Source organism: Equus caballus, chromosome 1, assembly GCF_041296265.1.
Source record: "Equus caballus isolate H_3958 breed thoroughbred chromosome 1, TB-T2T, whole genome shotgun sequence".
Classification (NCBI taxonomy): Eukaryota; Metazoa; Chordata; class Mammalia; order Perissodactyla; family Equidae; genus Equus; species Equus caballus.
In genome coordinates, this window is record NC_091684.1 from 134487100 (window position 1) to 134513519 (window position 26420).

Sequence of the window (26420 nt, forward strand, 5' to 3'; positions counted from 1 at the left end):
CGTATGTGGCCTTTATTATGTTGAGGTAATTTCCTTCTATCCCCATTTTGTTAATAATTTTTATCTTAAATGGCTGTTGGATCTTGTCAAATGCTATCTCTGTATCTATTGAGATGATCATGTGGTTTTTATTCCTCAGTTTGTTGATGTGGTGTATCATGTTGATTGATTTGCGGATGTTGAACCATCCCTGTGTCCCTGGTATGAATCCCACTTGATCGTGATGTATGATCCTTTTGATGTATTGATGAATTCTGGTTGCGAAAATTTTGCATCTGTGTCCATCAGCGATACTGGCCTGTAGTTCTCCTTTTCTGTGCTGTCCTTGTCGGGCTTTGGGATCAGAGTGGTGTTGGCCTCGTAGAATGTGTTAGGAAGTGTTCCCATCTTCCCTAACTTTTTGGGGTAGCTTGAGAGGGATAGAAATTAAATCCTCTCTGAAAGTTTGGTAGAATTCCCCAGGAAAGCCATCTGATCCTGGGGTTTTATTCTCTGGGATGCCTTTGATTGCTGTTTCAATCTCTTTGCTTGTGATTGGTCTATTCGGATTGTCTGTGTCTTCTTGACTCAGCTTTGGGAGGATGTAAGAGTCTAAGAATGTATCCATTTCCTCTAGGTTATCCATTTTGTCGGCATATAGTTTTTTGTAGTATTCTCTTATAACTTGTTGTATTTCTATGGAGTCTGTTGTTATTTCTCCTCTTTCATTTCTGATTTTGTTTATGTGAGCTTTCTCTCTTTTTTCTTTGTAAGTCTGGCTATGGATTTTTCAATTTCACTTATTTTCTCAAAGTACCAGCTCTTTGTTTCATTGATCCTTTCTACTGCCTTTTTTGTTTCAATAGCATTTACTTCTGCTCTGATTTTTATTATTTCTCTCCTTCTGCTGACTTTGGGCTTTGTTTGTTCTTCTTTTTCTAAATCAGTTAGGTGTAGTTTGAGGTTGCTTATTTGGGATTTTTCTTGTTTGTTAAGGTGAGCGTGTGTTGCAATGACTTTCCCTCTTAATACAGCTTTTGCTGCATCCCATATGAGGTGGTATGCCATGTTATCATTTTCATTTGTTTCCACATAGTTTTTGATTTCTCCTTTAATTCCTTCAATGATCCATTGCTTGTTCAATAGCATATTGTTTAGTCTCCACATCTTTGTCCCTTCCTCAGCATTTTTCTTTTCTCTTTTTTTGAGGAAGATTAGCCCTGAGCTAACATCTGCTGCCAATCCTGGTCTTTTTTGCTGAGGAAGACTGGCCGTGAGCTAACATCTGTGCCCATCTTCCTCTACTTTGTATGTGGGACATCTACCACAGCATGGCTTGCTGAGGGTGCCATGTCCACACCTGGGATCCGAACCAGCGAACCCCGGGCCGCCAAAGTGGAACGTGCACACTTAACCACTGCGCCACCGGGTCGGCCCCTCAGCTTTGTTCTTGTAATTGATTTCTAGCTTTATAGCATTATAAGCGGAGAAGAAGCTTGTTATTATTTCAGTTTTTTAAATTTATAGAGGCTTTCCTTGTTTCCCAACATACGGTCTCTCTTTGAGAATGTTCCGTGCGCACTTGAGAAGAATGTGTATTCTTCTGTTTTTGGATGGAGTGTTCTGTATATGTCTATTAAGTCCAACGGGGTTAGCTTTTCATTTAATTTCACTGTTTCCTTGTTGATTTTCTGTCTGGATGATCTGTCCAATGATGTGAGTGGGGTGTTGAGATCCCCTACTATTATTGTGTTATTTTTAATATCTTATTTTAGGTTTGTTAATAGTTGCTTCATGTACTTTGGTGCTCCTGTGTTGGGTGCATAGATATTTATAAGCATTATTTCTTCTTGATGAAATGTCCCTTTGATCATTATATTCTGCCCCTCTTTGTCTCTCTTTACCTGCCTTGTCTTGAAGTCTACTTTGTCTGACATAAGTATTGCAACACCTGCTTTCTTTTGTTTGCCGTTAGCTTGGAGTATTGTCTTCCACCCCTTCACTCTGAGCCTGTGTTTGTCATTGGAGCTGAGGTATGTTTCCTGGAGGCAACAAATTGTTGGATCTTGTTCTTTAATCCATCTTGCCACTCTGTGTTTTTTATTGGAGAGTTCGATCCATTTACATTGAGGGTGATTATTGATGTATGACTGCTTAATGCTGTCATTATATCACTCATTTTCCAGTTTTCCTGCATTTCCTTTGTTTCTTGTCCTGTGTGTTTTGGTCTACCCATTGAATTATGCAGTTTTTTATGATGTGTCTCTTTGTTTTTTCCTTATTTACTTTTTGTGTCTCTGTTCTGCCTTTTAGTTTAGTGGCTACCCTGAAGTTTGTATTCAGAATCTTGTGTATAACATAGTCCATTCTCTGAGGGCCTCTTATTCCCCTGGTCTAGACTGATTCCAGTCCCTCTCATTCTCTCCTCCAGTCATTGTTCTCATATCTGATTCCAAGTTGTGTTGTGAGTTTGTGGTTAAAGTGGCAAGCTTGTCTTTGTCCTTGGTGTTCTCCTACCCTTTGGCCTAATGCTGTAGTTGAATATTTGCTATCATATTCTGATTCTACTATCTATTTGTCTCCTTACTCTGTGTTTTGTGACCCCTTTCTCCCTTTTGTTCTTTTTTCAGGTTTGAGGGCCTTCTTGAGGCTTTCTTAGGCAGGGGGGAGGGTGTCTTGTGTCTACGAAGTCCTTTAGCTTTTGTTTGTCTGGGAAAGATTTAATTTCTCCCTCATATCTGAAGGATATTTTTGCTGAATAGAGTATTCTTGGCTGAAGATTTTTATCTTTTAAAGTTTTGAATATGTCATTCCATTCTCTCCTAGCTTGTAAGGTTTCTGCAGAGAAATCTGCCGAAAGCCTGATAGGGGTGCCTTTGTAGGTTATTTTCTCCTGCCTTGCTGCCCTGAGTCTTCTTTCTTTGTCAGTCTTTTTTGCCAGTTTTGTTACTATGTGCCTTGCAGTACGTCTTTTTACATTGACAAATCTAGGAGATCTGGAAGCTTCCTCCACACACATTTCCCGCTCTTTCCCTAGATTTGGGAAGTTCTCTGCTATTATTGCTTTGAACATGCTTTCTGTTCCATTCTCCTTCTCTTCAATTTCTGTAATACCTATAATTCTTATGTTGCGTTTCCTCATTGAGACGGATATTTCTCACAGACTTTCTTCATTTATTTTTAGTCATAGTTCTGTCTCCTCTGTCTGGAGCATTTCAACATGTCTATCTTTGATTATGCTGATTTGCTCCTCTATGGTGTCGACACGAGCATTCAGGGAATCCGTATTTTGTTTTATCTCTTCCATTGTGTCTTTGATCTCTAATATTCTGATTGATTCTTCTTCATAGTTTCAATCTGTTTTGTGAAGTAGCTCCTGAACTCATTGAATTGTTTCTATATATTCTCTTTTACCTCATTGAGTTTTTTGATACCTGTTTTGAATTCATTGTCATTTAGTTTACTTATTTCTGTGTCCTCGGGACTGAGTTCTGGGTGCTCGTTGTTTTCTCTCTGGTCTGGAGATTTGATGAAGTGCCTGATGTTGGAAGGATGGGTCTTTCCCATTCTGATATTATTCGGTTCCAGTTACAGCCTATCCCCAGTGGATGGGTGTCAAGAGCCACGTATTCTGAGCCCTCTGCCTTCAGCCGAGATGTCGCAGTGCAGGTTGGGGGAGGGGCACTTTCTCTTGCATGCAGTCCAGACTTCCTGATCAGGTCTCGCCCTCTTGTCCATCCTGGGGTCTTGGCTTGATGAGGTCATCCCACGCACAAGCTTTCGCCCCATTAGAGCACTTCCCTCTAGGCTGCAGGGGCCCTAGGGATTCCTGGGTGATCCTGCGGACGTGCAACCCCTGCCCCACTCCTTCCCTCTTGGAGCGTCCCGCGGCAGCAACGACAGTCTTTAGAGGAGGGAGCAAAGCTCTCTCTTACCCTGTTCCAGCTCCTCCGAGGGTATCTCCAGCTTCTCCACTCTCCGTCGTGTGGCTTCTCTGACTCTCTGAGAATTTTTGTGCTGTTAGGGTCTTTTCTGTTGGAATATGCTTGCTCCTTTGTATTGTATGTTGGAGCGGAGAGAGTCCCAGGCAAGTTCACTGCACCATGACGCTGACATCACTCCCTTTCTTAGCTTTTAATGTACTAAAGTTTTTTTTTATTTCAGTAGAAGTCTTTGGCAGTAATGCCTTCCTAACCCATTGGAATGATTCTTAATAGATATTTCTGACATTTTAGAAGATTATGGATCAGATATGTAAGGGGAACATGAGTGCTATATTGTGAATCAAACCACAAAGTTATATAAATATTCTGTTTGGAAGAATAAAAAGCTTTTTCATAGACAGTAGTTAGAAATTTTAAGCATGTTTTTAGCTTCATTTTTCCAAATACAATGGCTTAAAATCCATTTTCATTATAATACCCTACAAACATATGTGTGATGTTATAGCGGTCTTGGACTTAAAGAAAAAATTTGTCCAGAATAAAGTTGTAAAATTGTTAAGTTCTTGTCATGAATTTACAGACTTCTAAAAATGCTGCATTCTTAACCTGTTTTTCAGTATGCAAGTATGCTTGCCATAAGAAGTGCTGTCTGAAAACCACAGCCAAGTGCTCTAAAAAGGTAGGATATTATCACCTATGAGTAATAAATAACAGATCTGTTGGTATTTTGTGCCTCCTTGAAAGAAATCAAGGCCTCTTTAATGATTTCATAGAGCAGTGGTTTTCAAACTTTTTGACCACAAATCACAGTAAGAAATACATTTTATGTCATGATCTAGCATACACATATAGTGAGATGTGTATATATATCTAAAATAATTTTCCTGGAACTATATCACATGGAAGCTACTAAACTGATTTCACAACCGACAATTTACTAAAACACTACTTTTAAGGGTTTCCCACTTTATTAAACACTCATAAGTTTTCCTCGGAATTGTCTTGAAAGTGATAGTTAAAGATTTTAACATGAACAGCAAAATTCCTCAGCATAGTTGATGTTTTTACATATTTATACTTGGATACACGGAGATCTAAAAGATAATGAACAATGTACTATGGTACTTTATGCTTCAAGGAAGCAACCATTTTTGAAACATTTCAGGCTTTTCTTGATGTGTAATCACATTTTCTTACTTATTAATCACATACCGACAATTATAACAGTACTATACAATTCTGAACTGTAATATAAATGTGTGTATGTGTTGTTTATAGCCCACATATAGAATTTGCATCTATTCCTAATTCGTTGACAAATTATGGCAGGAAACAAGGAGAAATTTGATTCAGGGCTTAAAGTACAGTGAAGGTGGGACATGTGCTTCTTGTTAAGATGGAGTAGCTTATGAAAGACTAATACTCATGTTGAGAACAACTGAAGAAAGTCTGTTGCCAAGCATCGAAGAGCTGCCCAGGCAAATTAGACTTTAAAGGTCTAGATCCTAGAGAGAAGAGAATTGCAGAGTGGTAAATCTGTATCTGTGAGATGTTTTTCTTGTACTTGGAATTTGTTAATTTTTATTGTAGGACAGGAAACCAAGAATCTGGGCACAGGGCCACATTTGAGAGTCAGAGGAGTCAGCACAGCTTTTAGGAATCTCATAGGGCTATAGAGACAAAAGTTGGAGTTTGGGATTGCCGGAACTTTAGGGACCATTATCCAGAGATATAGAGAAGTAAGCCTGAAACTCAGAGGTTTTCTTCTAAAGGCATTTTCTGAATTCTTAAGCTGCCTGGGGTAAAAGGCTAAGAATCTACACAGAAAAGCAGATTTCTGCAGTGTCACAGTGCTAAGGAGAGAAAAATTGGAATTGTATGATCCACCTTTGAAGAGAGACCCTGGTCAGTACCATAGACTTTCATTGAGACCTCTGAAGAGCTGTACTCTAGGGGGTGAACCATTGATAGACTGAGCTTTATAAAAACTGCAAACTAGCTTTGAGGCCATTCTTGATTAGATTAAGATGATCTGTTTCTTATTATAGCTACCCACCAGAGAGAATAGGTTCAACTCTCTTTAAAGAGAGAGAATATCATCCAGAGCCTTAACAGTTTGCTTGAATACAATATCAGACATTAAGAAATGAGAGTAAGGGGGCTGGCCTCGTGGTGTAGTGGTTAAGTTCAGACGCTGTGCTTCAGCAGCCCAGGTTTGTAGGTTCGGGTCCCAGGCTTGGACCTACACACCATTCATCAGGCCATGCCATGCCGCTGTCCCACATACAAAAAATAGAGGAAGATTGGCACAGATGTTAGTTCAGGCACAATCTTCCTCACCAAAAAAAAAGAGAAGCAAATGAGACTAAGAAAAGAGACAAATAGAGAATATCAACAGACCCATAGATGACCCAGTTACTGAATTAATCAGATATGTATTTAAAAAATTTTTTAATTCATGTATTCAAACGATAGATTAAAAGGTAGAAAATTTCTTTTCTATCAGAAAACTGAAATACACATAAAAAAAGAGTAGTCAAATGGAAATTCTGAAAATAAAAAGTGCACTGACATTATAAACTCAGAAGAATGATTTAACAGCATATTGGCCACAGGAGAAGAGAAGATTGGTGAATTGAAAGATAGGTCAGTAGAAATACCCAAGCATGGAGAGCAAAAAGAAAGGAGAAATACGTAAATTAACATGAGAGACATATGGGAAGGATGAAAGGTTCTTAAACATGTGAAAGGGGAATCCAGGAAGAAATAAGAGAGAACAAGGAAGAAGCAGCGTTTTAAGAGATAATGGCTAACACATCAAGTCACAGGTTCATTAACTACTTTTAACTTAAAGTGAGATAAATACAGAGAAAACCATCAGAAGCACAGTGCTCCAAATGAAAGAAAAAATTTCTTCAAAGCAGTCAGAGGGAAAAAAAATAAACACTACTAAAGAATCAGTGAAAAGACTGACAACTGACTTCTTAACAGGAATGATAGAAGCCAAAATACAGTGGCTTGGCATATTTTAAGTGTTATAAGAAAATAAAGCTAACCTAGAATTCTGTACCCAGTGACAATAGCCTTCAAAAGTGAAAATGATGTGAAGATGTTTCCAGACAAAGAAGAACTCAGAATTTATCACCAGTAGACCTACATTAAACGAAACACTAAAGGAGGTTCTCCAGGAAGAAGGAAAATGATCTTAGATAGAAACAGATGTGTAGGAAAGAATGAAGAGCAACAGAAAGAGTAAATAATGTGTAAATATAAATGAATATTGACTAAAAACACAATAATAAGGTCTTGTGGGGCTTAAAATATATGGAGAATTAAAATGCATGAGAACAGCAACACAAAAGGTGGTTGGGTAAATGGAGTTAAACTATTATAAGGTCTCTGGGTTATCTGGGAAGTGGTTAAAGTGCTAAAAATATATTAGACTTAAATGTGTTATGGATATTTGTTGTAGTCTTTAAAGTAACCACTAAAAGAACAGCAAATGAATATATGGCTTAAAGGCAAATAAAGATGGAAAAATGGAAAAACAAAAAATACTTGATTAATCTAAAAAAAGACAAGAAATGAGAGAAACAGAAACATAAATCAGGTTAGACCAAGAAAATAATTAGCAGATTGGTGAGTATAAGTCCAAATATATTGGTAATTACATTAAATGTTACTTCCAATTAATATGTTAAAACCAACTGAAAAATCTCAATGATATGCTGTTTACAGGAGACATAATTAAATATAAAGATACAGGAAGGTTGAAAGTGAAAGAGTAGATAGATATAGCATGCAAGAACCAACCAATAGAAAGGTGGTGTAGCTGTACTAATATTCAAGTGTACTTTAGGACAAAAAACAGTACTTTAGATAACGGTGTTTCATAATGATAAAATGGTGAACCCCTCAGGAAGATAGAGAAATTCTAACTTTAGAAGAGTCTAGTATTATAACTTCAGTACGTGGCAGACAGAAATTCAGTTAAGGATACAGTTGGTATGAAAATCAAGATTAAAAAACTTGGCCTAGTTGATATGTATTGAACCCTGCATTGTACAACTGCCTGAATAGAGAGTCATTTCAAGTGCCCATAGAACATTTGACAAAATTGATTGTATGTTGGACCCTAAATCAAGTCCCAATAAATTTTAAAGGATTGAAAATATTGAGATTATATTCTTTGACCAGAATGGAATTAAACTATAAATCAACATAAAGATAACTAGATAGTCCTCAGTTGTTTGGAAGTTAAGCACTATACTTGTAAATTAGAATAAAAATTGAAAAATATTTTGAACTAAATGAAAGTATGACATAGCAAAAGTGTGAGTAATTAGAGGAATATTTATAGCTTTAAATGTATACATTAGAGAGGATAGGAGACAAATAACCCTGGCAAATTAAACCCAAGACAATAGCAGGAAGATAATAAAGAGAAATAAATGAAATCAAAAGCATTTGTACAAGAGATAAAAATCTACAAAGCCAAACTTTAGCTCTTTGAGAAGATTAAAACAATGGATAAACTCTTGGGAAGAATGATCAATAAAAAGAATTTTTAAAAAACAGAAATTGTCATTCTGAGGAACAAAAATGCACATGTCACTGCAGATGTTGCATATATTAAAAGCAAAATAAGAGGCTATTACAGATAGATGGGTACTAATAAACTTGACAATTTAGATATAGGGCAAATTCACACAAAAACGTAACTTAGCTAACATAAGTCAAGAAAAAATAGAAAATCTGAAGAGTCATATCTGTTAAAATAGAATCTGTAATTGAAAATCTTTCCACAAAGAAATCTCCAGGCCCAGATGGTTTTTCCATTGAATACTTCCCAGTATTTAAGGAAGAAACAACACCAGTCTTTTACAAACTCTGCCAGAAAATGGTAAAAGAGTGAATGCTTCATAACTTTTTTCCCCAAATTGGCTTATGAAGATAGTGAAAACTTGAAGTCAAGCATGAAAAAGATAGTACAGGGGCCAGCCCTGTGGCCAAGTGGTTAAGTTCACGGAATGCTCCGCTTTGGTGGTTCAGGGTTTTGCCGGTTTGGATCCTGGGCATGGACATGGCACCACTCGTCAAACCATGCTGAGGCGGCATCCCACATAGCACAACCAGAAGGACATACAAGTAGAATATACCACTATGTACTGGGGGGCTTTGGGGAGAAGAAGGAAAAAAAAAAAGAAAAGAAGATTAGCAACAGATGTTAGCTCAGGTGCCAATCTTAAAAAAAAAAAAGATATTACAGTAAAGGAAAATTGCAGGTCAGTCTATATCATAAGCATTGATGTAAAAATCTTAAAATATTAATATATTAAATTTGTGCTAATGATAAAAAAATGTGAAAAAAATACCTTATGGTAAAGTTGTTTTTTATTCCATGAATGCAAAGTTGGTTTATCATTCAAAAGAATCAGTCGATATAATTCACCACGTTGAACAAATAAAGAAAAAAATGTAATTTCAATAAATCAGGAAAAGTATTAGATAAAATTCAAAACCCATGCATTATTCAAACAAGTAAACAAACAAAAAATAATCGACCACAGAGTGGAAGAAGATATATTTGCAATTCATCTGTCCATCTTGGATCTGCAGTATATCAAAAGCATCTACAAATTAGTAAGAAAGATGGTCAGCTCTATACAAAAATGAGCACATGACTTAAGCAAGCACTTCACAAACTACTCTTGACATTATTTGTCAGTATTTATCCAACCTGAACATAAGCATTTCTCATGACTCAGCAGTACCACTCCAAGTTATATACCCAATAGATCTGCATAGATATTTGTGCCAAGAGACGAATAAAGAACATTGATATCAGCACTATTTGAAATATCCCCCAGCTCGAAGAAACCTAAATGTTCATCAGCGGTAGGATGAATAAATAAATTTTGGTTTATTTGTATAATGGAATACTATATAATAATGAGATTAAACTATTGGTACTCACAAATATAATGTTGAATGAAAGAAGTCATAAGCAAAAGAGGGCATTCTGTATTATTCCATTTAAATAAAGTTCAAAAATAGATGAAACTAACTTATGGTATACATGTTATATGATATTACTAATATAATTTTCAAAAGCAACTAAAACTAATTTATGGTGATAGCTAGCAAGTAAAGATAATTTATAGTGATAGAAGTACTGGTTGGTTGTGAAGGTTGAAACACATAGTGGCTGGGAGGGCTTTGAGGAGAATTTTATACTACTGGTTATATTCTATTTCTTGATTTGGGTCCTGGTAACAAGTGTGCATTTACTTTGTCAAAGTCTGTCAGGCTTAAACGTACGATTTGTGCACTTTTCTGTATGCATGTTATACTTCAATAAAATTTTATTTAAAGTATACAAGGAAGTTAATTTGGAGGAAAAATAACTATAAAAACATTTTTTTACAAGGAAAACTCGAGTTAAATTTTTTTCAGTTGAAAATAGTAAAATTAATTTTTACCTTAATTTCAAGAAATAGACTTTTTTAGCAAGTGTGCTTTAGATTAGTTGGTTTCAAATCAGACTATTTTAAAATTTTTGTTTAATACTCTCAAGTACTTTTTTGCTTTCACAGATCTTAACTATTAACATTTCTAATGCCGTAGGGATAGCCATAACATTTAAATAAACAGATTATATGTGTGCATCTGTGTGTCACAGTAATAGCAAGAAGTTTGGCTAAAGTTTATTTTTGTTTTAATCATTGCAGCAAACATTATTCTATTTCTTTAACAATTTATTGAACATTTGCCATATACCAGATACTATGCTATGTATGTTCATCTGTTAATCTTTACAATAAGCCTCTCAGATAGAAAGGTAATACTCCTGTTGCAAATATAAATATAAAGTAACATAGCTATAACCTAGTTGTAAATATGAAGTAACCTAAATAGCCTAATTCATATAGTGATGATGCAAAATTTTAACTTGCATTCTCTAAATTTTTCAAGATTAATTGTCCTTCCAATTCAGACCTAGAAATACTTTTCAGAGATGTTGCTTTATAATAATTTAAGATAACTTAACATGCTTCAGAGTAGACATGCAGTTAATTCTCTTGAGAATTAAGTGCTGGAATTCAGAGTATATGTAGATGAATGACACATAATATAAAACTTAGGTCTGCTTCTACTTAAAATTCTCTGGTTGCTTCCTTATCTGTCAGGACACGACGCAAATTCTGTAACTTAGTACTCAAAGCCCTTTATAATCTCTCTGTCTACCTTTTCCTCATTTTAGTTCAGCCATATCAGATTACTTTTAGTTTATTTTGCCCAACTTTGTAGTTGTGTGTTTTCTGTGCCTAAAAGGTTCTTTTCTTGCCTTCTTTACTTATGTATTATTTGCTTTTCAGCAGTTAGGTTAAGTATCAAGTCTTCTCAAGGTCATTGGTTGTTACCCAGCCCAATCTATAATATCTAATAAATCTTTACCCATCTCTACACACTACACACTCTATACTACTAATACTAGTAGACTAGTATTAGTCTACTAATACTACTAGACTAATACTACTAGTCTACACACTAATACTACTACTATTACTCTTAGGATAAGGACTATCTCTGATTTGATTTTGTTTCCCTGTTACCTAGCACGTAAATGACAAATGTATTGTTAGACTGGAAAGAGAAATTAGGATCAATTAAAGTAATATCTTCAATATTAGACTCAGGAATGTTTGTACCTTATTTTGGTATATGCTAATTAGCCACTGAAGGTTTTTGAGGATAATAAAGTAGATTATATATACTATATAATATATTAAAAAGGGAGAAAATGGATGTGGGGAAATTCATCAAGAAGCTGCTGGAGTAGTCCAAGTGGTCAGTGACGTAAGTTTGAACTAGGGTGATGGCACTGAGAACAGAAAAGAAAAAACAGTGTACTGATTCAGTGAAAGAACTTGGTACTGATTGGATCCAGGTTGAAGGAGAGAGTAGAGTGTACAGTGATGGGTTAGAGAGGGAGAATGGTGCAAGAGAAGGAAAGGACAAAAAAGATTTACAAAAAAGGTTTTAGTCTCAAGTAATACCTGGCATTTTTCTTTTCTGTGAATTATTTCAAATAATCTTAAGGATAAGCTGTTCTTTTGCAGTCACATACACTATAGTTAGTAAGGTATGATATTAGGTACACTATTGAAGTAAATAAAAAAGAGCTAAAACACTCATCATGGGCCAGTCTGTGTGTCTCTGCCTTTAGCTATGACATCAGTGTTCAGTTAAACTTCTCTAAAGTTTTCATAAACATCGAAGCACTCTTATGCTTCAGAAATTACTGACATCTCTAATTCATATCAAATTAGTAGATTTTTCGAATGCTATCTGGTAAATGTTTAGGATACAAAGTCTATTCCGCTTCTCTCTTGCCCAAATCCCACTTTACGTGAAGGGACGTTTAGCAGGAAAGGAAACAGTAGCCTGTTGCCACTGCCTCCATTCTCCACCCCATAATTTTGGGGGGAGATTCCTACTGGGAGAGGATTGAAACTAACATCTCACTTACTTATACTCTCAGCATTTACTGTAATTCACTTTCCCCTCAATTCTCATAACCGTGTTTATAAAACCTCAGAGAAATAAAAAGTAGTTCCTCTTAAAAAATTGGTTAAACGTGTTTAAAGATGGTTGAATGTATTTGGAACAAAAAATTATCTTCCATTTAGTATGATCCAGAGCTATCATCTCGACAGTTTGGGGTTGAACTGTCTCGTTTGACCAGTGAAGACCGAACTGTTCCTTTAGTGGTGGAAAAGCTCATAAACTACATTGAAATGCATGGACTGTACACAGAAGGTATTTACCGAAAGTCTGGTTCAACTAATAAAATCAAGGAGCTTCGTCAAGGTCTAGATACAGGTGAGATAGTGCCCTCCAAATCAAAACCAAGTACTTTTATTTAAATAGGTCATTTCATGCTCTTAATGTTTTCATCACATGTTGGTCCTTTTCTTGCAGCCAGAAGAATGCAATCAGTTTCTGTGGTGCTTGTTTATCATTTTGTAGCTTTCTAAAGAGTCTTTGTTTTTATGTGGTCAATTCAGCAAACATTTATTGAATGTGTCATTTGTGCAAGACCTTATTGGGTACTTCAGACAGATTTCATTTAATCTTTTTAAGAATCCAGTAAGATCACAGTATCTGAAATTTACAGAGGAGAAAATTTAGGTTCAGGGAAATTAAATAACGAGCAGTTGAGGATGATGCAGGGCACTGTGCTAATGTTTTTATACTAATCTTCGCAACAGTCCTATGAATTAGAGAGTATTACTCCAGTTTACAGATAAAGAAACTGAGGCCTACAGAGGATCTTGCCCAAAGACTCTCCATCAATAAGTGAACAAGCTGGGCTTTAACCCTAGATTTTCTGAATCCATAAACTGAACTATTGCCTATTAGTCTTTGTTATTCTGACTCCAAGTGGTGCTCTTTCCAACACATCTTCTTGCCTTCCTACATTGATGACATAGCTATTTAAACTGGTAATTAGTAGGTTGAACATGTGTTTGTGTAGAGTTCTAGCCTCAGTCCTGGAGTGTACCCAGGGGTTTAACTTTGACTTTGGTTTCATTCTCAACTTCTACTCTTTACCGCTATTGGGAAAGAATAGGTCCTTTTTAATCACACTTAGGTACAAAACTTGTCTCTGTGTTCCTAAGAACCTACCCACATGCTTTTTCTTTGCAGTTTTTTTTTAATGAACAAATTAATGAGAAAAGAATCAGTATGGAAATAATAACAGAAAATGCCTAGTAAAACTCAAGCAGAAGGTTCTGCCCACCAGAGACTCAGTCTACTCCAATTTAAAGGCAAATTGCCAACTTGTCTCTTGTACCTTAGGTCAGCACAAATGAAAAATCATTCATCCTGTGTCCTCCCGATCATCTCATCTGTATAACCTTAGGGAGTTTTTAAATGAAACAGAATAATATGTTTTCTTTACAGTTCCTAAGCTCAATTATTGCTGTCCTTTCATCTCTAACAATGACTTAAAATCAGCCTTACTATTACAAAATGCTCTCTGGATCTTTTTTCCATTTGCCATCCAAAGCATTGCTACTCAAAGTGTGGTTCCCACACTAATCCACAAGATAAGTACAGAAATTGAGAGCAAGCATTTAGAAACATTTATAGCAGTTTAACAGTGCATTGACATGAAAAAACGTGATCTTTTATTTTACACATCTGTCAGTCCACAACAGATTTGGAAAACAAAGAAAAACAGTTCCTTTACCACAGTTAGAAGAACTGCTGCCAAGCATGAAATTAGATTGTAGAAGATCTAAGTTAGTTTAAGAACATGTAGGCTTCTTTTGGTGATGATAGTTTGTAAAGTGAATTATTTGAATCTTTTTTGCATGTTTTGGCCTTGTTGTCTAACTCTTGTCTCTAAATAGATGCTGAGAGCGTAAACCTAGATGACTATAACATACATGTCATTGCAAGTGTATTCAAACAATGGCTTCGGGATTTGCCCAATCCACTCATGACCTTTGAACTCTATGAGGAATTTCTTCGAGCTATGGGTAAGTACAGGCTTCCTGGTTTCAGGGGAGGCCTCACTTAGGAAAGGACTGCCATCTTCATTATAGATTATTTGGCCATCCTCTTGTGATTTAGTCTTTATAGATCCAAAACCAAAAGTAAGCTTCTGACAGTCAACACAAAACTGCCAGTGTATACTCACCTATTCAAATGTTGACTTTCTTTAGAGACTCATTAAAATGTCAGTGTCCTGAAAGATTTGTAAGTCACTTAGTTGCTTCTCACAAAGGGATTAAAAGACTAAGGTTATAAACAAATTAAAAGATGAAGAGATTTGAGGGTTGGCTTATGTTCATTTAAATTGTGAATCTAGGCAAGACCTCTATGTAAAGCTAGCTATTTTATGCCAGGCCTAACAGGTTGTGAATTTAGTTTTTCAGTGCTCCTGATGTGTAAGGTATTGATGAACGCCTCCCTTGAAGTGTTTAGGCCCTGAGGCATGACTCTTCAAATTCCCATAAGACTGATTTATAAAATCTATGGCAATTGATTAATTTTAATGGAGAATCAGTCTGCCACAAAATGCCTGAAAAACTACGACATCTCTTTCCCCTTGCTGTAATCAAGGACTACTGCAATATAGGTTAAAACTCAGGAGACTGTTTAGTGAATATAGAACTCAAGCAAAGGGAGGTTAGTGGTAATGGTGAGTTGCTCTTCTGCCATACAGGTACATCTGCCTCTCCTAAAACTGTAAGACTCTAGAGCCAGTCTCCCCGCTACCTGGTGTCTGTCCAGGAGGAAGATGTAGCATATGAGAGGGGGTATTCAGTCTTATTTGCTGCTCTTACTGTTTTTAGGCCTTCAGGAGAGGAAAGAGACAATCCGTGGTGTATACTCTGTGATTGACCAGCTCTCCCGAACTCATCTCAATACACTGGAACGCCTCATCTTTCATTTAGTCAGGTAACTTCAAGAAGCAAGGGAATGTTTTAAGAGTTTCTCTTGGATTCTTTTAAATAAATGAAGGGCTCCTCCATTTGGAAAACTGACAGATATATTTTTTTCTCTTGTTTATAAAGTCAAGCCTTAAACAGATGGTTACAGTTTCTTGGAGCAGAAAGCCTCAGCTGATTTAGACTACATGGCAGGTGCTTCTCTATTCTATTTGAGCCATGTATCAGCTTCAGCCTCGTGGTGGCACTCTATAGTCTTGCATGTTATCTAACCCCTAAACTAGAAAGGATGTATATCTGTTGACATAACCTAATTCATAGTAAGTGGGTTCAGATGGTGCTCAGGAATGGACTGACCAAAGAGACTTCAGGAATAGTCTCTCTTCACCTGAGTGTAAATATAAGCAGTAGTTGGGAAAGATTCCATCTTTCTTTTTGGATAAATACCTTATATGACCATCTGAAAATGCCTTAAAGTCTCTTCTCCATTCTTCAGATGTGTTCATCTAGTGATGGTGACCTTGGGCAGAGGGTCACAAATTTCCCTTGGTAAGCTATCTGCTGGTCTACATTGCTTCAAGGAAGGACCAGAGTGAAAGTGCATTTTCCAGAGGCAAAAGAACAGCTTTGGGAAAAGTCTACAGTGTTTCCCTTCAACTGATGTGACTCTCCTTCCACTACTATGCAGTTGATGTCATACATCTTTTTTCTCTCATCTTTTCTGCGTACCTCCCTACTATTTTTGCTTTTATTGTGGTTTCACTTGGGTTTTTTTGTACCTTAGGATTGCTCTACAGGAAGATAGTAATCGAATGTCTGCTAATGCTTTAGCCATTGTGTTTGCGCCCTGCATTCTCCGCTGCCCTGACACCATTGACCCGCTACAAAGTGTGCAGGACATCAGTAAGACTACCACGTAAGGCCAGTCACTATCACCTCTGCAAAACCCTGGGGACTTCTGAGTTGCTGTAGTCACTTTATCCAGATATAAAATTTAGTGAATGGTTTCATAAGTTCAGATGTTTTTAAGAAGGCAGCTAGACACCATTGGATTGTCTTATGCTGAAGATGAAAAATTTTTTTAGATTCTGTTCACCTGAGCATCATTTGTTTTGAAGGGTCTTATTTTTTAAATTTGACTTTTCTTTAAGAATGCTTATAGTTTCTAAACACATTTTAAAATTCCATTTTACCAAATTACATACACTTTGTATCGTCCTGTAATCTAGTCTAACTATGGTATTATGGCTCTGAATCCCTTTGGTCTTAATACTTCAATATTCTTGTATTTCACCTTGGCCTTTTTTCATGGGCCTCTGCTTTCCTTCTAGAGTGGTGGTTCTTAACCTTGACTGCAAAAAGAGCTTGGAAAAAAACTAGTGTTTGTGTCCTATCCCCAGAGAGTCTGATTTATTTGGTCTGGGGTATGGCCTGGGCACTGGGACTTATAACCACTTCTCAGATGAATACTAAAGTGCAGCCAATGTTGTAAATCGCCTTTCTAAACCCTATCTCTGAGCTCGTAAAATAAGGGATGTTGATTTTTCTTTTATCCTCCAACCATCTACCACACTTAGCTAAAAAACATTCTGGGGGTACTACACTTTCTTTGATTTACTTCAGCTCCTAAGGGTTTTCTCTTTCCTTCTGTTTCAGCTGTGTGGAGCTAATTGTTGTGGAACAAATGAATAAATATAAGGCTCGTCTCAAAGACATCAGTAGCCTGGAATTTGCTGAGAATAAGGCAAAGACCAGGCTATCACTGATTCGTAGATCAATGGTAAGATGCAAGACATATAATCATAGGGGAAAATGGGAGCCCTCATGGGATTTTAAGTGTGCATTTATGGTGTAGAGAGAAGTTATTCTTTGAATGTTTTTCACATGGAACAAGTGAAAAAAAAATCACCTCATCTCAGAGTACTATGGATGCCTCATGTTTGATCTTTTAGCTGTCTTTAATTATATGTATGGAATATACGCAGTTAAATGTGCAGAATTTTTTAAATCAAGTGTTCAGATTGGGGCCAGCCCCATGGCCGAGTGGTTAAGTTTGTGCGCTCCACTTCGGTGGCCCAGGGTTTCACCGGTTCGGATCCTAGGTACTACATGGCACCGCTCATCAGGCCATGCTGAGGTGGCATCCTACACAGCACAACCAGAGGCGCTCACAACTAGAATATACAACTCTGTACTGGGGGGCTTTGGGGAGAAGAAGAAAAGAAAATGTTTGGATAAAGTGGTGGTGGTTTAATAATCTGCCCTGTTTTCTTTTTCTGTCCTTTCTCTGAAAACTTAACGTGTTCTTACTTTTTTCGCTACTTCCTTCCGCCATCTGTTCCCATGCATAACCATGTCACTTTTGGTCCTGCCAATACTCCTGGGATATAGAGAACTTAATCATTTGCAAGAATGTGATTCATAAGGAAATGGGATTCCATCTATGAGTCTACTATTATCAAATAAAGATTTCTTTCAGTGTTTATTGTTAGGTTTTGAGAAAAGCCTTGCAAAAAATAATTTATCTCCTCCATTTGCCCCCTTTTCTGTTTAATATCTTCCTTTGTAACCAGTGACCTGTAAATAGATAACTGCAGTTCCCACTGCCCAATAATCAAGAGGGTCTGGGTAGCTGGAAAACTGCTACATTAAAGTTTAATTATTGCCCATTTGCTACTCTTACCCTCAATTGTAAAACAAAATTATAGTGATGAACGCCCACTCAGATCCCCAGAAAATCTCAAAAAAGAAGCAAGCTTCCCTGTCATCATGCCCATGCTATTCCAGGGGCCCAGCAATACTTCTTCCGTATCTTCATAGTTTATACTTAGATTATCATTAAAGTAACTGTCTTCCTTCACTGTTTAAACAGCCTGGCACATGCCAAGTGCTCAACAAATGTTTGCTGATTAAGTTAGTGAAGGGTCTTCTCTAAAAACAAATATAAACATAGACTTTTTCCAGGCAGTAAAGATTAAATAAATCTCATCATAGGATACCGTCTAAATCTTTTCCCCAGAAAATGGAAATAGAAACCACATTTAAAAGTGAATCTCGGAGGCCAGCCCCGTAGCCAAGTGGTTAAGTTCGCGCGCTCCGCTTTGGCAGCCCAGAGTTTCACCAGTTCAGATCCTGGGTGCAGATGTGGCACCCTCATCGGGCCATGCTGGGGCTCCATCCCACATGCCACAACTAGAAGGACCCACAACTCAAAATATACAACTATGTACTGGGGGGCTTCAGGGAGATAAAGGAAAAATAAAATCTTTAAACGTGAGTCTCTTTTTGTAGTGTGAATTCTCAGTTCTGAGAGGCCCCAATTTAGCAGTGCCCATCCAGGGAGGAAGGGAAGAGACCTTTTGCTTATATAAAGCTACTTTTCAAAGCAGCTAGACAAGCTGTGCTTTTTTTTGCTGATGCTGCAGAAGGTGGATACATTCAGTCCATTAACAGACTAAACCTTCTCTTTTAATGTGGCAATGACATGTAAATTCTAACCTTCTGCTTTCCTTTTCATGTCCTTCCTAATCCAGAAACCTGTACTAATTGCAGTTAGATTTATGAGCATTACCCGCAATTCAGTCTCGGTATGTATTAATATTGCAATGTGTCACAGCCACTTTTTGTTATTGTCTCTCATCCATCCAGGAGTTGTTCTGCTCTGTCTGTCATCCATGCCTGTCCACGCTTCATGTGCAGCCCCAATTCAGGTTCCGCTTCCTGACTGGCCTTCACTTGCGTTTCTCTTACTCTCTTTTTTTAGAAGCTTTATTTTCCTTCCTTTGTATCATGCAGTTGAATGATGTCCATTTACAATATACTGGTTTTTCCTCTGTCAGATAAGCCTCTTTGTGATTTCTTCTTTGGTTGGATCATTAAAAAGTGAACGTTGAAAGCATTGAGGTATCAAATTAATTTCTGCTCTATGAGCTTTGTTCCCATCAATTTCCTCCACTTTATTACTTAAAATATTTATTTCTGCTTTCAGCATCCTCCATTATTAGTAATGCTTGTTTGTCCATTCATATCTGTGACTTTGATAGTGTCTTCCCAGATGTGAAAGTGTGGCTCTTATCTGCTTAACATTTTTCAGGTAGAGTAGCAAATAGTAGTGAGCAAATTGACAGACTGGTTCTAAACTTAAAATCATAGTATAATAGAACTCATCCCAGGATTTCATTGATTATACAAAAAAGGAATAGAGAGATGGAAAGCTAACGCCAATATATATGGAAACTAATTTCAGAGACTATCCATCTATGTGTAACCAGTTCATTGAGGATGCCAGTTTGTTGGGTTATAAATACAAATCAGTTTTGCTTTTTTATCTGATAACTGCCTCCCAACTCTACCATGTCAAAGTCCCCTTGCCTACTGGCTGTCAACTACCTTAACAGCATCTTGTCACTATGCTGTAATTTTCAAATACTCTAGTCTCATTCCAGTGTTTAAGACTTAGTTCTTTTCACATTATAACTTCAGTCACAGGCTTGAGGCAGTACTCTTGTCGCTTTCTCCCAGGGTAGACTAGACTTTAATCTGAGGCTGAGAACTTTGGGGGTGAGTGAGTAGGTTCTTTTTGTCACACACTTCTGCTCTCCCTCTTTCTTGTGCTTTTTCTTTTTCTGGTGTTGAACCTGGGAGGAGTGATAGGAGTGGCAGAATTCTACATAATATCCCAGTGTTGAGGGCCAGTCCTTTTTCTTGATTGTTCAGTGTTATTATTCAAGCTCATTATCAATAGGCTAAATAAAGATGAGTGGTAGTTCCAGTTTATCCTGCCAACAGTGAGGTCAATCCTATCCCATTTCCAATCCTATCCTAGTTCCATAGGCATTGGCAACCCCTTGCAAGATTTGGTTATATCTTCTGGCCAAACCTGATTGATGGCATTCACACCATGTGACCCTGATATGTATATCTTTTTTTGCCTGAAGACTTTACCCAATCAGATCTACCGCCCATGGCCAATTCTAGGGCCTGCAGGCGCGTTAGGGGAAAAGGTTACATTTTTCATACCTCTTGGGAACCAAGAACTCAAGGTGGCAATAGTCTTAGCCTACTTTTCTACCTGACACTTCCCCACCACACTCTCTCCCCATTTCCCTTTCCCTGTGCATATAATAGAGAGGCAAATCAATAGGCCTTTTGCCTACACAAATAATCAAACAGGGAATGCAGTACCAGTCTGCATTTCTTTTAGATGGCCTCTAACTTTGATTCTTATCCTCTAGATTCAGATGTGACACTACTATTTTCCCCAGTCAGGGAAGGGAATATCCTCTTTTCATAAATTCTACGTTCCCTTCAAAGTCCAGTAGCCCCCTTTTTCTTTTCTGCCTTTTTAGATTTACATTGAAGGAAGGTGTTACAATATTGATGATAAGACTGGTTCAATAAACTGGTGCCTCTTGGTAAGCCCTGAGAGAAGAGGCTGGTACGAAGTTCTGTTGGCTCTTTGAAGCTAAAGGAAGGAGTACTTAATTATTCTCAGCTTTGGGTCTTAGCCACAACTTTGGGACAGGAAGAAAAATCCCACTTAACATCCTCTTGCATATACATTTAGCTGTACACCGAGTCTTAAGAACAAGACTATATCTAGGACCTATTCAGTATTCAGTAAGCATTTATGGAAGTAAATCTAAGAATTGAATCTAGGTAAGATAGCAGTGAGTTTTTAGGATATCCACTACAAATAGACTAATCAAAGTCAATAGTGTTCATGTATTCATAAATGAAAAAATTTCTCTTTCATAATTAAATATAATAGTGACTTTTTTGAAAAGAAGGATTAACTACATTTATGAAAAGTATATTGTACTGTTGCCAATGTGAAAAGTCATTTGAGTTGGATGTTGAAAGATGAGTAGTAATTTAACACATAGGGAGGGGAAAGACAATTCCAGAGGCAAGGAGGCATGAAACAGCAATCCAGGAATAATAGCTGCTTTGAGTAGCTAAAGCTAGGGCAGGCAGTGTGGAAATGGCAGAAGAATTTGGAAAGGTAGATTGGAACCAGATGTGCAAGATTAGGAATTTTGAATTTCCTGCTTTGAAGCATTAGGGAGCTATGGAAAGGTTTTTAAATAGGGGAATGTCACCAACAGTGTCTTTTAGAAGATAACTGGTAGCATTCTGAAGAATGGATTAGAGATGGGTAAGACTGGCAGCCATGTATCAATTAGGAGACTCTTGACTTGTAAATAATCATGTTTGTCATCGCTAAAATAAGTTGAATCCTGGTCATTTTATTTTGAAATGACTTTGAAAATCTCTGTTTCTACTACCATGTGAAAAGTGGTAATTAGATTTAGGGAGCATAATCTTTGACTAGGCTACTTCCAGACTAGGATTTCAGAACATGTTACGCTTACAGTCCATCCAGTTATGCCTTTTCTATAACAAATGGTTTTTGTTATTTATTTATGCTGTAATTCCAAACATAAATAGGGATTTAGCACTAATTAGCTAATATAATATGAAGAATATAATTTGAAATATGTTTTACTAATCTATAAAACCCTCATAAATAATCCTCTTTGAAAGATATTACACACGAAGGTTTCCACAGCCAAACAAAGTTTGGGATATAATGCGTAGCACTTTCAAAACTTTGACCATGGAGTGCTTTTCTTCATAATGTATTAAGTTGAACAGGGTTCTAAGCAAGGCATTTTTAAAACAACATTTTAATTTTTAATACTATTCAAATATCAGTTGCTACTTTATTTACTTAGTTGGAATTTTAAAATTACTCTAAGTCTTTTCATGGTTTTTCTGCTATGCTTATAGGGGTTGGCAGTACTTGGGAATTTTGTATCTTCTAGGCTTATTAAAGAACTTCCTTGCATGTCTCTGTTAGAAATTGGCATACGTGCAATTCTAAATTAATGTGGATAAGTAGATCTGTGGGGTTAAGCTTTGCAATTGACTACACCAAAAGAAGCAAGAAATGCCTCTCCAAAAGTTAAGAATTAATAGTTGGAAAGCCAAGAATCATTTGAAAAGTGACAGCTCTAAAGAGCTCCAAAGGAAAGAGATATTTCAAGTGTGGACTTATCTGACTCTAGCAAAGGGTACTGTCATTTCCTTACCTTTGTGCATGGTATCTAAATCTACTATTCACATTCAGGTGACTTGAGGTAATAAGAATCAGATTCAAAGAATGAAGATTCTCTCAGAATATAGAACCATTCTTACTGTTTCTGGTACTGACTAGCACGTATTTTTGTAGTGTTATCTTTCTTTTAAGATATAATTGACATACAGCATTGTGTTAGTTGTAGACGTACAACATAATGATTTGATACATGCATATATTGCAAAATGGTTACCACAATAAGTTTAGTTAACATCTATCACTACACGTAGTTACAATTTTTTGTGTGTGATGAGAACTCGTAGTGTTATCTTTGATGCCACCACTACCAGAAGACCCCCACACTTTCTATTTCTCCCTACCCCTCTTCCAGAGATCATTATGGGATGCAGGAGGCATTACTTGAAGATCTGCATGCAGGGCCCGTGGTGAGGAGGGTTAGGCACAGGACCTTTTTGGGAGAGTAGACAAAAGGAGAACAGTATTTGTGTTCTTTTTTGTGTATTTGTGAAAGAAGCATCTCTTTCAAAGCCTTGGAATCTTCTTATTCTCTCAGATGGGGACAAACAGGAAGAAAAATTATGTAGGGAATTCTTATAGATAGAATTCCATAGGAGTGTAATAACTACAGTATTATCTGGCAAGAGAACTTGACTCTTTTCAGGAGACCTGAAAAATTAGGTTTGGGGAGTGAAAGGCAGAAGTTAGGAAGTAAGAAAATATAAAGATGACTGTGGTTTGGAGACGATTGGATTATAAGTGAGAGAAGAAAAGGTGAAGAGTTTACAAACGGTAGAGTGATCCAGGCTGTTTGTATGTTTAGAGAATAAAAGGTACAGAATGCTAGAGAGGAATGAATGATGTTGGCTTCCTATGTAATTTTTGCTGCTAGAAGGAGTTTACCTACAGGTGTACCATTTATATTCTAAAAATTGATTGTTAAATAGTCTCAGTTTACTCTTGTATCTCCTTTTTTAAAAAAATTCAGATTTGAAGCTTCATACTAGCCCTTTTTGCATAATGTACTTAATACTTTTTAGAGAAACTTTTCTAATTTCTCACAGAACTTGAAATTGAAAGATAAACTATTATATATTTATTTTCAAATCATTGGAATTATTTCTTTACCTTATATACTGTCTTTTAAAATTAGCCATTTGATAAATCTAAGATCTTTTTCTACATTAAAGACACATTCACATAATTGTTTTATGTTAATTGTGGAAAATTTTGAACAGTAGGGTAAAGTGTAAAAAGCGTGAAGAAAATCATGATTGTCTATTAATATTTTAGAATATTTATAGTTGTCTTGAACTTTTTCCTTACGTGTATTTAATGAAGTTATGACAATACTATAGTATTCATAGTTTTATGTTTCTTTTATTATTTTTGGAAGGTTTTTGTAGAGATAAAATATTAGTTCAATTCAGAATCATAAATTCATTTAATATTTTTAAACTTTTACAATTTTACTAAGTAAAAATGAGACTGCTTTCAATATGTTTCTTTAGAGGTACTTCTCTTTGTAGACTACACCTTAGACACATCTTTTTTTCGTTCCCATTCTCTTCTGCAGATGAGACTTGTCCCCCTAACCCCACTTATTCATTCAGTTTCATTTATTCTCATTTATTTTTTTCAACAAAAATGTAATAGTTCTGCCATGTTTCAAACACCATGCTAGGTGCTGGAGGTATAGAAATGACAAGACCTCTGCCTTGAATAAATTAAGTCTATTAAACAACGATGTAAATAATTGCAGTTCAGTTTACTAAGTCTCATTTTGTCCGTGCAAAAAGCTATAGGAAGATAGAGAGCTGGATGACTAGTACCACCTGAGAAAGTTGAATAAACGTCAGTGGCTAGAATGCAAGATTTCTTGGTAAGAATGAAGGAAGGGAAGAGTGATAAGATATAATGAGTAAGTAAGGTTTTGGGTTCTTAAATTCCAGAATCAGTAGTTTCGATTTGATCCTTTTAGGCCTTCAGAGGCCATCAAAGGTTTTTAAGCCAGGGGATAATATTACCAAATGTTTATTACCAAAGACTTCCAAACCTTCTTAGGGAAAAGCAATAGGTTTACTCAAGTGTATCTTCGACTATTAGGTATACATGGGATAGCCTAAGGTCGTTAGCTGTTTTCATGATCCTACATAACAAAACATGCCAAAACTCATTGACTTAATACAACAAGCATGTATTTATCACTTACACATCTGTGAGGTGGCTGGGTTCAGCTGATTTACGGTAGGCTGCAGGTTGCTCTGTTCGACACATCTCTTATTATTCTTGAACCAGTAAACTATCTGGGATGTGTTTTTCTCGTGACAATGTCTGCATCACATGAATTGGTAAGATCAGCTGTGCATGTTTCTGCTCCCATAATGTCTGCTCCTATCCAGCTGGCCAGAGTAAATCAAGGAGTGGGGAATAGGCTTTACCTACCCTGAGGCTCTGGCAGGGTATAGATGTTTCTATTACAGAAGATTAAAGAATTAGAACCAGTATTTTAGTTTATCGTAGTCTTTGGTATTTCTCACAAGACCAGGAAGATAGCTCAGGAACATGTTTCTTTACAAAGAAAGCAGATTTTTTCCCTCAGACCTCCCCTAAAATAACTTAATCCTTCCTTCATTTGACATGTCTACTCAGCATCTGCTCATGATCCAAAGCTGAGTTTCCTTCTTCATAGAATGTTGGCCTTGTAGATGAAAAGGAGCCTGCCTCAGTTCTGCTTTCTAAAAGGGATAGCTCGTAGCTCTTATAAAAATGCCATTAAGAGATTCAAACTCATTTCTGTTGAAACGGGCTTAGGGAGCTGTGGTATCTGGAGTGAGGGAAGATTTCTCATCTGCTGTGGTCGATATACTTCTGATCTTGATTGCTCAGATAATTTTGAATACTCTTTGGTCCTACAGCCAAAATGAATAATTTTTAGTTTCTTACAGTTTAGTTGCAATATGGAATGTGAAGCCATATCAATTAACATTTCGTATTCTGTGACATTAAAATCTCTTGGTTATTTTGCACTTTGGAAAGATCTTTTACTCGTATAGGGCTTCATAATGTCATAAGTGGGTCATTTGGAAAATATTGGTTCACTGAGTTATGCAGGTATTTTAAATGTTGTTTCAGTATATAATACCAAAAATCACATTCATTAATATCGCCACCAGTCTCTTCAGAAAATCTTTAAGTATTGGGCAGCTGTCAAACTCACCGGGCAGTTCAAGTATTCTAAAATTCTGATATTTGTTTTTAAGCTTGAAGTTTTATCATTGACAACAAATATTGTCATATGTTGCACTTGAAATAGTGGGCTCCCTTCATACATTTTTAAAGAAAATGTCTGCCATTTACCCAAGTATGCTGGCTCACTGCATTGCACAGAAATATTTGGTGAGGATAATTTCTTTTCATGTGCAAGACGTAAATGCACACAAACACTTAACTGGCTGTGTTTAAAGTGCTTACTAATCCTCATTATCTGGTGAACCATAACAACAAGCATTGGGATTTTTGAACGAGCCGGCTTACCTAATTATAACATTATGCAAAACAGTCTCCTAGAAAACCTTCGATATAAGGACCTCTCCTTACCAGGAAAGCAGACTCCTTAGCAAGTGGTCTGATAGTTCAATTCCTTGCTTCCTATTTTTTTGACTTAACAAAAGACACTCAATAGTGATCTCCCATCTTGGCCCAATGTGCTATTTTGGAGTAAAATTTTTTCATTAAGATTCTGAGATCTGTGCTATAGCTAATTATATACAGTCCTATCTAGGTGGTATTCAGTTTCTCCTTCTTATATATTCAATTCATGGAGAAACCCCTGTTACCTATACTTTCCTTGGATCTTCATAAAGTATCATGACTCTCTGGTGATGTCTTTCCTTACTTAGTCATCAGATTTTTTAAGGGTAGTGCAAT

General features: G+C 36.6%; 1 protein-coding gene across 45 annotated transcripts in view; it reads left to right on the forward strand.

Annotated features, from left to right (window-relative positions):
• The window catches only part of MYO9A (myosin IXA), a 289948-nt gene that overhangs the window by 241670 nt on the left and 21858 nt on the right, over positions 1-26420 (forward strand). For 41 of the 45 annotated variants that reach the window (XM_070234206.1, XM_070234223.1, XM_070234367.1 and 38 more), the window contains 7 exons: positions 4541-4602; positions 12617-12809; positions 14348-14476; positions 15296-15401; positions 16176-16307; positions 17048-17171; positions 18925-18978. In XM_070234206.1, coding sequence (XP_070090307.1) covers positions 4541-4602; positions 12617-12809; positions 14348-14476; positions 15296-15401; positions 16176-16307; positions 17048-17171; positions 18925-18978 — 800 coding nt within the window. The remainder of the gene's footprint in view (positions 1-4540; positions 4603-12616; positions 12810-14347; positions 14477-15295; positions 15402-16175; positions 16308-17047; positions 17172-18924; positions 18979-26420) is intronic. The other 4 variants (XM_023654411.2, XM_023654436.2, XR_011425596.1 and 1 more) reach the window with 3 other exon arrangements.